At 42.3% G+C, this 13,555-nt stretch overlaps 1 protein-coding gene and 1 long non-coding RNA gene across 3 annotated transcripts; both read left to right on the top strand.

The window, feature by feature from the left end:
• Positions 1 to 33: 33 nt before the first annotated feature.
• LOC109200654 (serine/threonine-protein kinase pim-1-like) lies at positions 34 to 3,337 on the top strand. 2 transcript variants are annotated; one of them, XM_019356223.2, is made up of 10 exons: positions 34 to 566; positions 670 to 840; positions 942 to 1,103; positions 1,292 to 1,386; positions 1,472 to 1,519; positions 1,615 to 1,836; positions 1,926 to 2,112; positions 2,271 to 2,426; positions 2,577 to 2,682; positions 2,791 to 3,337. In XM_019356223.2, exons 1-9 carry the CDS (start codon positions 503 to 505, stop codon positions 2,666 to 2,668), a joined length of 1,197 nt encoding a protein of 398 aa, XP_019211768.1. In that variant the 5' UTR covers positions 34 to 502; the 3' UTR covers positions 2,669 to 2,682; positions 2,791 to 3,337. The 2 variants fall into 2 exon arrangements, with proteins under 2 accessions (XP_019211768.1, XP_025760550.1); XM_025904765.1 differs by having other exon boundaries at positions 35 to 566; positions 2,577 to 3,337.
• A 6,311-nt stretch (positions 3,338 to 9,648) lies between these two features.
• LOC109200653 (uncharacterized) lies at positions 9,649 to 11,665 on the top strand. Its single transcript, XR_002060811.2, has 3 exons — positions 9,649 to 9,713; positions 9,810 to 10,948; positions 11,302 to 11,665. It is a non-coding gene; the product is annotated as an uncharacterized LOC109200653 (long non-coding RNA).
• The last annotated feature ends 1,890 nt before the right edge of the window (positions 11,666 to 13,555 follow it).

Raw genomic sequence — 13,555 nt, 5'->3', positions numbered from 1 at the left:
TCCAATTTCATATGATCAAATTTATGTCAAAAAGTTCATATTTATTCCCTCCTATGTCATGTGTGAGTACTGTACTGTAAATGTCATGGATATCAGATGACACTGATAACCTAATGCTAATTGCAATAACTATGCAGAGGTCTCTAGGCCTCGACTTTTATGGAGCATGTGAAGTTTGGGGCAGAGTGGACAAAGAAAAGTTTCTCAGCAGGTTCAACAGGTTGCTACAACACAGGCCGATGAAGTATTGCACTCACTCATCCAAAGTGGCAAACATGTAACGTACACCCTAAGACTGATGCTGCTTTTTACTCCTTAGTTATGATTTAATCTGATATTCTGTAGCCTTGGAGACAGTTTGCATAGATTAGAATGTTAGATTCCTGTGATGTCATCGATGCCCATGTTTTGTTTTAATGTCTTGTGATAGTTCTAACTGCATACAAAGTCAGAGTTCAAGTGAGTTTAGTACAAAGAGTACAATTTTGAACCAGTTCCTGACATGTCATCAAAATCTTGGCTGACCTTTACCACACCACGTGCTGTGGGTGTGCGTAAATATCTAGGTGAGTAAAGTCTCCTTTACCTGTTAAATTCATCTTAATTTGGGGCTTTTCCTTCAGGTGTTTTGATTCAGTAGTAACCAAGTGATCTTTGTACAAACTGCAGACCGCCACACTGAGCCCTGGTTCCTCAGGATAGAGGACAGGACGTCAGATGGGCGAATCAAGAGCTCCAAACGAAAAGATTGTGCCACAGAAAGACTGGAAAAAGCTTCCAAAAGAAGCAAGGACAGCAAAAGTCCAACCCCAGGCCTCAGCCATCTTGTCTTGGAGAAGTGTAAGTGAGACATTCAGAGAGATTATGTTTTGTTTTCTAGTTATTGATCATCTGTAGGCCTGTGTGGAGTTCAGAGGTCTAATTGGTTTTTGGTTTTCCAGCTGCTTTCAGAAAGAAGAGCAGCAAACGAAAGTCAAGCAGCGATGGAACAAAACAACCACGCAGTAAAAAGAGCAAGACATCAAGCTCACAGGAGGAGGCCAGCTGCTCCGTCTTTGAGGCAGATACACCTTTGCCCAGCGCATACAAAAGTCACAGTATAGGTAAGAAGTACACACCACACCTGCAGTGATAGAGCCTCTTTCCCAAGCTCTCAGAGTTTAGCTGGTATCCATCTGCTAATCACCAGGAAGCTTCTAACAAAGCCTGTATGAATGTGTAAATTGAGGCAATGACAGCTTTCCTACATACAACTAATCACAACCCCTGTGTTTGTTTTGTCTCTCTGTAGAGGACTTTGAAGAAAAATACAAAGAGCAGGATAAGCTGGGTGAAGGAGGCTTTGGGACTGTCTTCTTTGGAAAACGCAGAGAAGACAATTTCCCAGTATGGCTTCTTATGTGTGCACTTTACAATTCTTCGAGTTCCTCCTGTTCTCTTTTTTCTAAAACACATTTTCTCTGTAATGCAGGTGGTGATTAAGCATGTTGCTCATGTTTTAGTCAGCTACCTACCAGTGGTAAGAAATGTTTGTCTTTTTCTGTTGTTTTCCCCCAACATGTACCTCAAACAGCCTAATGTTTGAACACTGACCTTGATGTTCTGTTTCTCAAGCTTCTTAATGGTGAAATGACCAAGATTCCCAAGGAGGTGGCATTGCTAATAAAAGTGGGGGCAGGACCAGAGGCTACAAGCAGCAATGTGACCCCCATTTTAATCGACTGGTATGACTTGGAAGACGAACTCATTATGGTCTTTGAAAGGCCAAAAGAAAACATAGACTTGGAAGCCTACCTGGCAAACAGAAGAACCTTTGTGCACGAGAGGGAGGTTAAGGTCAGCGAGTGGCAAGATAACATATATGGCAGTCCTTAATGGATAATGTAAATCTGATTATTTGAACGTATTTTTCATTTGTCTGTCAGGTCATAATGAGACAGCTGGTACATGCAGCCGCTGAAATGCAATCCAAGGGTGTCTTCCATCGAGACATTAAGCCAGACAATATTGTGTGTGACACATCGCCTGATCATCCAGCATTTCAATGTGTCAGATTCATCGATTTTGGCATTGGAGTCACTTTTACACCAGAAGCAATCACACGAAGAAATGGTAGGTCGTCAGCCTCACTGTTTAAATGTCCTTGCCTGCCCACATGCTTAGTCCCCACATGCTTAGTGTCCACGCGCTTAGTGCCCACACGCTTAGTGCCCACACGCTTAGTGTCCACATGAATTCCTTACCATGAATAATTTCTCTCTGGATTTTAGGGACCAAATCACCTGCTCCAAACTGGCAGGACTTTAATGCCACCACAGCAGACTGCGTCACAGTTTTGCAGCTGGGTACGGTGATGGATTGGCTGGTACGTCACATCATCCCTGATGACAACAACACATCTGAGATGCGTACTGACATTTCAGAGGGTAAGCTGAATGTTAATTCTTTAACCTGTCGCATTACAAGGCTTGAAAATTCTGTTTTCTGTGTTATCTGTCTTTATCTGTATCGCTAATGCACACTTATATAAACACCAACGTGATAAACTCGAACCCCACTTTTGTATTTCTGAACAGATTGCAAGTGTTTTCTGTTGGGTTGTTACTGTCAGAGCCATGAAGACCGTCTCACCCTAGAGGAAGTTCAGAATCATCCCTGGCTCAAATGACGTACTGATGCCAAGTAAAACAGGGTTACAGAGCAGGAGCTCTAACAAAGAAGTATTCGGTCACATTCAAAAGCTATGGCACATAGCTGTCCATGTTTTTATCATTTCTATCATTTTTACAGGGCCCGCCCCTCTGGAAGCACCCCACAAGAGCAAGTGGACCATGAGATCGCAGTGGAACTTCCACCCGGTCTTTAGTCTTGTTGCCATTGTATTTTCCATACATTTCCCACCCACCCCCAGCAATCCGTGGAAAGGGGATCTCTCTCTGAATTGCCTTTCCCGAGGTTTCTTCTCAAGTTTTTGAGGAGTTTTTCCTCGTCTTCTTAGAGAGCTTGTGCTGGGTTAAAAACTGTTGCTACTATTAGCCTGAGTTATGAATACAGTTGTGGCCTAATGTTTTGTCAGTGGTACAAAATTTGCTTTTGCGCACTTTGCCACTTCAGTCTGTATTTAGATACACAACTGTATACACAACAGACCGAACATGCTCAGCTTTGCCAAAGCTAGCAGGAATTGGAGTTTAATTTGATCAATTAATTATTTATGAATCAATTTAACAAACAAATGGGCAAATGTAAAGAAATGTATCAATCAGGGAATTAGTAGCAACATTAATTGGACAATCTAAATTTATTGGTTGATTATTAAATGAATCTGGATAACTCATCCTGCATCTCCTGTGTGTTTATGTCACTGATATTGATTTATTAATGATTATTTTTTTCTACTAATGTGTCACAATTTCCTTGAAAGTGAAAGGGTCTGGATTTCTTCTCTTAAGCGCCTCAGTGTCATCATCCTGTCCTGTCATACTAAGAAATGCAGTTGTGAGTTTTTCATTGCTTCACCTGCACAAAATACCTGGGCACAAAAAATGGTCCAGCTCTCTCCTGCTGTCCTGTTGTATAAGGCGCACACAATTCACCGTGATGAGAGGATAACCTTTCTCACTGCTCCTGTCCTTGATCCTCTGAGTCACTTAAACACCAAACTACTTGTGTGATATGTTGGTCCAGATTCACTGTTAGATGCTGAGCTTGTGGTGATACTCTAAGCCACTACTGTACTCTGGCTGTTTCAGAGTTTTCACAGTCACTGCTTTCAGGTGTCTCCATCCAGTCACGTCTCCCAACATGATGACTTCTTTTCTTTTGGTTCCCTCTACGTGGAAGTGGTCCCCCAGTGGTCAACAGGTAGGTCATTCACGAGGTGTAGGAGATTTCTATGAAGTAAACACATTACGTCTCTGAACACATTTTGTAAATGGGACTGTCACTCACTTGTTGTTTGACTCCCAGCAAGGTCTCAGTTTTCCAGGTCCTCCCCTCTCACTCATGTTACAGACCAGGACACTGTCTCACCAGGTTGGAGAGTGACTGTGTTCTGTGTCTGATGATATAGTTCTTCTTACGCCTTGCACTAGAGTGCTGGCTGTTCTCAGCTGCAATACGGTAAGCCTCCTCCATCCACAAAGCCCACTTTTTAGCATTGCTCTGAGGTGTTTCAGTCCGATCTCTGGCTAACAGGCCAAAAATTAAGTCTACTAGGAGATGGGGGTGTCGACCCAACATGAGGCAGTGGGGTGAAAAGCCTGTTGCCTCGTGCCTGGTGCAGTTGTATGCATGTACTATCTGAGGCAGATGCTCTTTCCAGCTGCTCTTTGCCTTCTCCTCCAGTGTCCTTAGCATTTGAAGAAATGTCCAATGAAATCGCTCAGCTGGGTTGCCATTTGGATGGTATGGTGTTGTCCTTGAGTGAGCAGCTGCAGCCAGGTGTCGTAGGGTTGTAAATAAGTCATTTTCAAATTCCCGCCCTTGGTCGTGGTGTAGCCATCTTGGAAATCCAAACTGGGGGATGAAGTCATTAAAAATCTTTTCTGCAGCTGTTCTGCCAGACTTGTTTTTTGTGGGGTACGCCTGAGCAAACCTGGTGAAGTGGTCAATGACTACCAAAATGTAGTCGTAGCCCCCCCCCATATAGTCTATGGACACAAGTTCGAGTGGTGCAGATGTGGAGAGGCATCATCCCATTGGGGCTCTGATGTGTTTGACTGATTTCTTTTGCTTAATGAAAGGGGCGTTTTCTGGTCACATATGCCTCAATGTCCCTGTTCATAAGAGGCCAGTAGAAACGGTCCCGTGCCAAGTGAATGACCCTCTCTGCCCTGCGTGACCCATCATGGAGATGTTTAAGCACTAGGAGATGATATTGCGCTGGCAGCACAAGCTGCTTTCTCTGAGCTGCTGTACGATGTTGCAGCTGATTTTCCATATGAAGCTTTCCCCACTCGTGCATAAGCTTTCTCACAGAGCCACTGGCTCTCCTTCTGCCATCATTAGTTATTGCTGATTTTGTTTCTTTCAGTTTGATAAGTTAACTGATAGTTGCATCCTTCCTTTGGGATTTTACCAGGTCACTGTGACAGGCTGCAATGGTGACATGTTCACAGGTGTCTCTGGCTGGGCATGTTAGGCACAGGGCAGTGACATATGCAGCATCTTGTCTCTTTGCAGACTCACAACCCTCCCATGTAGCCTGAATGGCCTCTCTCGTCAGCTCTTCAGTACACTTTGTGAGGGAGGTGTCAATGTCAAGTGGAAACCAAGAGAATGAGTCTGCATCAGTGTTCACCTTCCCCGGCCTTTATTTGACATCAAACCTGAAATCTGCCAGCTCACCTACCCAGCGGTGGCCTACTGCATTCAGCGTTGCAGTACTCATCACATATGTGAGGGGATTACTGTCTGTATAGACCAGGAGTCGCATGTGGCTCTTTCATCCTTATACTGCAGCTCCACATGGCTTGGGACAATAAATGATAAGTATTTATTTGAAGTGTATTTTATTTGCGGTAGTTCTTCTTTTAAATTGTAGAACTAAATTGGAAGATTATTGTGATCTTGAAATATTAAAATAAAATAATATTTTATTATTTTCGTTGTTCAAAATAAGCATCGCATAACATGGAAGCCGGTGTACCCGCCAAAACGCCGTGCATGTATCGAGACTTTCAACCCCGGGTAGGCCAAGTATGGAGAAATGTAAGAAAAGAAAAATATCTGAAGAAAATAGAAGATTTAATGATGCCTGGGCAGATTCATTTGCATTTACTTCTGACGAGAGTGGCCTACCAGTATGCCTAATGTTATGGAGAGAGGCTGGCTAACAATAAAAGATCAAATGTTCAAATAAACACACAGCCTTTGCTGAAAAATATCCAGAGGGAGAAGAGAGAAAAAAGCCGTTTTGGAACTGATGTGGAAGGCTGATCTGTGGAAAAATCAATTCAAGAAGTGGATGAAGTCTGCAAATTCAACTACATATGCAAGTTTTGTGGCCGCTCAGGAAATAGTCAGGCGTGGGAAGCCGTTCACGGACAGAGAATATATGAAGGAATCATTCATTAAGATTTCAGAACACCTATTCGCTGACTTTAAAAACCAGAGTGCACAATCTCTGTGCAGAAAATCAGAGCGCTGCCTCTCTCTGCGAAGACTATCAAAGACAGAACCATCAAAATGGCAGAAAATATCACAAGACAGCAAATTAAAGACATCAGTTCAGCTGCAGCGTACTCAATCACCTGTGATGAGTCCAAAGACAAAAGTGACAGTGAACAAATAGCGCTGTTTTAGCAATACGTGAACTCTGCTGACCACAGGAAGAAATGAGTGAGCTGATAGCACTAAAATGCCAGACACGATGGGGGAGGACATCTGTGAGGCTGTGCTTGATTGTTTAAGAGTCAAAGAAATAAAAACAAGCCACCTAGTGTCAGTGGCTACTGATGGGGCACCAAGTATGACTGGAGGGCACAGGGGCTTTGTGGCCTGGCTGCAGAAGTCACTGGATAGAAAGCTGCTGACGTTTCACTGCATCCTGCACCAAGAGGCATTGTGTGCGCAAACCTTTCCTCCAGAATGCACAGAGGTCATAAATATCATCAATAAAATAATGGCAAAAGGTTTAAATCCCGTTCAGTTCTGTTCATTACTGGATGAGGTGGAGAGCATTTACCCTGATCTCCTGCTGTATAACAGAGTCCTGCTGTCCAGAGGAGAGGTGCTGAAACGCTTTGCTGCACGTCTGGGAGAGGTGAAAACTTTCATGAGCAGCAAAGGGCTCAACTTGTCTGAGCTGGAACAGCCAGAGTGGATGGAAAAGCTGCACTTCATGGTGGACATGACAGCGAACCTGAACAAGCTGAATACAACTCTTCAGGGGAGAGGAGGCACGGCGCTACACATGCTGGAGGAGGTGTTAGCATTTCAGTGCAAACTGACAGTTTTAGCCAGAGATTCACAGAGAGGCACACTGTTTCACTTCCCCTCTTTAGGGAAGTTCAAACAAGCTCTCAAGGTAATAAATTCAGAGTATTTGCAGTCAGCAATCACCACAATTATTTGGGAAATAATTCCACCAGTTCAGAGAGGAAAAACCCACATTATCCTTCCCCGTCACTCCCCTGACCGTCGATCCATCCCTGTTAAATGTGACAGCATTTTCAGGTGTAAGTCAGCCTGATCTGGAGCTGGAGCTGGCTGACATAGCTGACAAAGATATGTGGGTGTCCAAATTCAAACGCTTGACAGAGGATCTACAAAATCTACAAAGCATAAAGTGACATTGAAAGCAGGTTGGCTACACACCGCAGCACCGATGAAAAGTTTGGGATTCTACTAGAAATAGAGGCTCAAGATATGACCTTGTTGCTGGACTGTGTGTTTCATACCCATCTGATTTAGATCAGAAGTTAGCTGATGAAATGACCCAGTTCAATGTTTTTGTCCAATGCTACAAATTTTGTTGAAACATAACCTGCAACCAACTTTTCCCAATGTGTTTGTAGCCTTGGTATATTTTTTTTGACTCTGCCTGTAATAAACTGCGAAGGAGAAGATGGATTTCACCCATGACAAGATTTAGAAACAAACTTAGAATTGTGGCCATCAGAGTGTGAGCTTGTTAGGAACTTGGACTTTATTTATTTTTTGACTGTAATGCAAAAAGACAGACACATAGATGATGCCCAGATAGCAGTGGAGGAGGGAAACAAGAGAAAGCATCATGACAGAGTCTGCAACAAGTGTGAATTTGTGCGAGGACAGTCTACAGTCTGCACTGCCCCAATGACACACATACGCACACACACACACACACACACACACACACACACACTGACATGTATGGCTGTGTGGCAGGCAGAGGTAGGACCCAAATGCCGGACTTCAGAAAGGGTGGCTAATGACACCAATTGTCAGCCACCTACAATGCAGTTTTGAGATCCCTACCCAGGCCCATCAAACCAATTTAGGTCAGAGAGGGATATTATACCCCTTCTGTCAAAAATATTCATGAGCTTTTTGAGTGTTAGGTTCTAATGAATTATTCATGAGCTCAGGAAGTAATTAAATTATGATAATAATTAAATTATGATATTCATAAAAATATGATATTCATAAAAATTATGATTTTCATAAAATTATGATATTCATCCAAAATATGCTAGTTCATTGCTTTTCTTCCCCCCAAAAAAGAACTAATTGATTATTTTACAAAGTTTTTATATCAAATAGCATTCTTTTATTTTTTAATCCATTAAAAAACTTTTTCCTTTTTTCCCTAAAGAAACGCCATCTGGTGGTGGGTCAGCGCATGACAGCGCATGAGTGCACAGTGCGCGCACGAGCGCGCCTGTGTGTCTAGGCGCAATTGTGCGCGTGCCTGTGTCTGGGACCGTGCTTCTGTGGGGCTCTGTGTTTGTGTATTTAAAATGTGTTAAACCAGTATAAATGTGCTTAGTTAAACTTGTGCTTTTGTAACGTTCAGTATGGCCAGACATACAGGGTGCATCCCTTGTGGGAAAACTTTATTTCAATTTATATGCATTTGTTTAATCCGAACAAAGAAATTTAAAATCAAACTCAGAGTCACAAAAAAACACTCGCGATCTCCGCGGCTCCCAACCGATCCTTAGGCAAATAAGCAGGGAGAAACTCCTCAAAAACCCTCCGCGTTTTTCTCCAAAACCCCTAGAAATAACCTCTAGGCAACCTCCTATCCCCAAGCCTTATATTCGATAACAGGGCAAATCCTGAAACCAAATCCTTAGTCTTTTTTCTTCAAAAAACAGCCCTATCACTAGGCACATAACCGGCCAATCCTCCTGAAAAACAAAACAAAACAAAAAAACCTCCGCGGTTTCTCTCCAAAATACGCAAAACAAAAAACCCCTAGAAATAACCTATAGGCAACCTCCTATCCCCAAAACCTTATATTCGATAACAGAGGCAAAATCCTGAAACCAAATTCCACTCAGAGTCTAAGTTCTCCTTTCGCTATCACTCCATCCCGCAGCCGCTGCCAGAGCAGCATCTTTTTCCTTCTTGTTCGCTCCACCATCTACTGCTTAATGATTCTGGGTCTTCCTTTGAAATTTGCGCCGGAGATCCACTCCGCCTCCCCGGTGCCCCGCTGCCAATCACATAACAAAGGGGCGGCTCCATTCGCACCTCGCTCACCCAATCGCGCTCAGCTTGGATTTTCACGATCCCCCCGCTCAGGTTAAGACTGGCGTCCTCTCTCACAAGCCGTCTGACTTCGGACGCGTGGACAACTACCTCCACTCAGACCGAATCCACAATATTACCCCGGTCTCCAGACCACTTCGACAATTGGCGGCACTTTTACCTATGTGCATATCAATCGGTAAGTGTTACTCTTGCTTTCTTTTTTTTTTTTAAACCATTTTCTCTCAAAAAGCTTTTCAAAGCCATCCAGAAAATAGGTAGTCTAACACCTGTAATACACTTTAAAATATATATATATATATAAGCTCCAGTTTATCACTCAGAGCTAAAAGTGCTTGAGTACACTAGCAGCGATCATGTCCTCCTCAGGTACCTCTTTTTTCTTACTCTTGTTCATATAATGCTTATATTTACTGTATTTCCTGTTTTTTAAAATACTCCTTGTTATTTCTTTTTAGACTCTGAAATAAGTCTGTTTGATTCTTCGCTTTTGGATAATCTCGATCAAATCGGTAGGTCTGCTTCATTCTTCTTGTCCCTCTTAACAGTTAATTGTACAAGAAAAACAAAAACAGTAACCCTCTTTTTAATTTGTCAAACTTTTTCAGACACCCGGTTAGCCAATCGCACTCAGCTCGGATTTTTATGATCTCCCGCAGAGGTTAAGACTTGCTTTGATCTCTCACAAGCCATCTGACTTCGGAAGCATGGACAGCTGGCTCTCACTCAGGTTAAATAATTTAACATTTAGGCCTAAATTTAACTGTTTTTCTCTCTCAGAAAAACAAGTTTTCTCCTTTTTTCACAAACAACATGGCCACCAGACCTACCAACCTCACTGTGTGTTACGGTTTGGAGGAGGACTCAAGCGCAGGACTCCGGTTCTGATGCTCACAAGAAGGGTTTATTTACAATCCACCAGGTGTATATACAAGAATGTGCGGGGGGGTGCTATATACAGCTGAGTGAGGGGAGAAGGGGTCTCCAAGGAAGTCCAGGGGAAAGCACGCGTTCTTCAGAATATCCACTCACACGATCACAGGCTCACACTCCGACACTGCCACACGGGAATCACACGGGGGGAAAATCCAGGGAGCTCTGTAGACAGGGAGACAGGGTTAAGTACGACGCACACAGGAAAACACTCTAACTTGCTGTAGCTTGGCTTCACTAACGCGTGGTAGACAACGATCCAGCGACGAACAGCAGTCACCTCCTGGCTTAAGTGCTGATCACCTTAACGAGACCCAGGTGTCTCATCTCCCGAGGGCGTGGGCCGAGGGCGTGAACCCACAGTGAGTTCCGCCCCGGCGAGAGAGAAGAGGAGAGAAGAAGAGAGAGAGTGCTGATCAGCGTGCAGCTGATCCGCCTGGCCGTGACACTGTGGTCTCTCAGACCCCCGTAACCAGCTACAGAGCCTCTGCCACGCCAGCGCAACTCAGACGAATGCATCTTTGCCGGGTCCAACCTGCATCTGCTATCCCTTTGGAGGAGAGATTCAGGCTCAACACCGGTGGGTTTTGGGGCTATGCTTTCAGCCTTAGAGAAATCTATTTCTACCAGCTAAAAGCGGGTTAAGGTTTTGGCCCGCTAACACCGCGGATCGCCTTTACTTCGTCTGACTGGGGTGTTTTGAGCCTCATCGCTACGCCTGAAGTGCAGAAGAGCCTGCGGGACGAGCTCGCAACAACCGTGAACCACGGATCAACAACAACTCGCCTCACTTTCCCTATGTGCATATCAATCGGTAAGTGTTACTCTTGCTTTCTAACTACATTTTTGTACTTTCCTTTTTACGATTCTTTCAATCCTTTCATTTAAAAAAATATCACAATGGTTTGTAACACGTACAATACACCATCAGTCCATCCAATCGTTTCCGCTTATCCTTTTTTCAGGCTCGCGCGGTGCGCTGGAGCCTATCCCACGTACAATACACTTTAAAAATATATATAAGCTCGACTTTAACTCCCGTGAAAGCTTATACATTACATGTCTACATCACCTATCATTTCCTCATCAGGTATCATGTTATGCTCCTTTGATATTTTGCTAGTTTGCATGTTTTAAAACTCTTTTTGTTTTTCTTTATATTTTTAGACTCTGATTTAAGCCAGATGTGTTAACCTGATCCCTGCGAAACACCAGCTCTGCGTGGATTTTGACCGCGAGTGACCGGATGTTGTTTCCGGCCTGAGGTTGCCTGAAATGCCGTGAGGCTCGTTTGAAAGATTGCGCCGGAGACCAACTCCGCCTCCAAGGCGTGCCTATCTTTAGCTGCCACCAGTGAGATATCAGAGCCGGGCTCCACATATCCAATCAGGACAACGAGCAAGACAGCTTTTGCAGACTCTCCAGAAATATACAAGTCCTTATCAACTGCTCTGCAACCCAGTGTTTCTGGTCCCCTCACCAACATCGCCTTTTTGAGATATTTTTTATGAACCACCAAAAAGAGCCATTTTACCCCAACCCCCCCCCCCCACCCCAGTACACAAGACTGGATCTGAGGGCAGCAGCGGGGACAAATGATTGTAATGAAGCCACGGACATTTCATGGCTGGTCTTAGATAATCGTGAGTTATTGTGTCTTATGGTGAGTAGTTTTGCAAGAGGCATACAAGCACTGTGGAAAAGTAATTGTGTGTAAGTCCTCTAAAACTGTTTTTTGTGAACACTTTGCTCCCCACGTTATGCTTTAAAAAATTTGATACATGTAATGTGATCATCAAAGAACATGTTCTTTTTAAAAACACTCATTCTTATGCTTTTAAACTATGTCAGATTATCATAAAACACTTATTTGTATGTTATAATGTTTTTCTTACACCATGTGTAATTTTCATTCACACCTTGTTCATTGTATCAATGTGTAATTATGTATCTTTGATAAATAAATAAAATATTTAATCCTGTATTTGTGTACTTTCTGGTGATTCAATAAAAAATTAGTCACATATCGCTCTGATAAACACAGATGGCTGAAAGAAATGTTTGATGGAACAAAGTAAACAAGTGTCTTGCTGCTAAACTTTAAGTCACCAAGGTTTAAATGAGAAATTGCTACTAGGAAACTAGCAGCCCTATGTCTTTATGTAAAACATGAAAAACTCCATATCTGGGATATTTGTTCTTACAAAGGTGTACTAATTTCTTTGTTATGGTACTCTACTGTTCCAATGAAACGAAAGAAAATATCCTGACCTATTTTCAGGGACAACAATGTTCATGTTAGACTGTGTTTTAAATCAGGTTGTGATCTTAAACTAACTATCACAGCACTGATTTTACAGTAATGTGCAACAGTTGTAATGTCAATTAGAATTCCAAACTGGCTTTTCTCTACTCAGTGTTATGGTGAAATTTAAACTTGTTCTTTTGTGTAATTGCACATGGCCCATCACAAAGCCCCTTAGTAAGCTGTACAGCATACGTTTTCAATTCACTTTTGTCAGAAAACTTCACAGTATGACAAGCACAGTTTCTCCAAATGTGTGCTTCTTTTTCATCACTCAGTGTGCTTTTAGAGCATTCACATTAGCTCATCAAATAAAAGTACAATCAGTAAGTGTACTTTAACATTTCAGGTTCCAGTACACTCTTACTTAGATAATCTCAACTATCTCACTAACCTCTTTTTTTTTTTTGTATTATTCATCAAACTTATACAAATCTCATGTAATTTATCTGAACAAATGTAGGCACAAGCAACTCCTTTTTAGCTTCTGTGATGCATTTACCTCCCACACGTTAAACTAAATGTTCGTGTTCTCACAGTTAACATGTCTCATGTTACCATGTTGTATTTCTAATACCCAGCCTCAGTGTTCGCCCTGTAGACCCTCAAATCCAAACACCAATGATCTAGATATTCACAAAATTCATCACGAGATTCTTAAGGTATTAAGTTTTTTTGTTTGTTTTAATGTTTTACACAAAAAACTTCACATTTTTATATTTTTAAATGAAAGTGTCATGGAAAGACATTTTTTCTTTAATGATGTTGCTGCCACATTCTCAAATACTAATTATTCTGGGATTTTATGGTCAAACTATGTGATTTTCCAAGTGTGTGTGTGTGTGTGTGTGTGTGTGTGTGTAGTAAAATGACCTTATGATGCTGTCACCGTGAATCATTCAGGATTAACAACACAAATTGTATCGATAGCAGAAACAGTCTTAAAACTTAATTAGTCTTATAATTCTCACACGTTACCACTAGTTTTACAAGCACAGTCTTCTTCAGTTCTGTTTATGTAGCTTTTATGAAACTGATTTTCCATAGTACAAGTAGCATTTAATCTTTCTTTGCTCTCCAGTATAAATGCAAGAATTTTCAGGCTTTTATTGAAAC

Source organism: Oreochromis niloticus, unplaced genomic scaffold (assembly GCF_001858045.2).
Source record: "Oreochromis niloticus isolate F11D_XX unplaced genomic scaffold, O_niloticus_UMD_NMBU tig00006810_pilon, whole genome shotgun sequence".
Taxonomy (NCBI): Eukaryota; Metazoa; Chordata; class Actinopteri; order Cichliformes; family Cichlidae; genus Oreochromis; species Oreochromis niloticus.
Note: the sequence above shows the minus strand (reverse complement) of the source record. Positions and strands in the feature narration are given on the sequence as shown.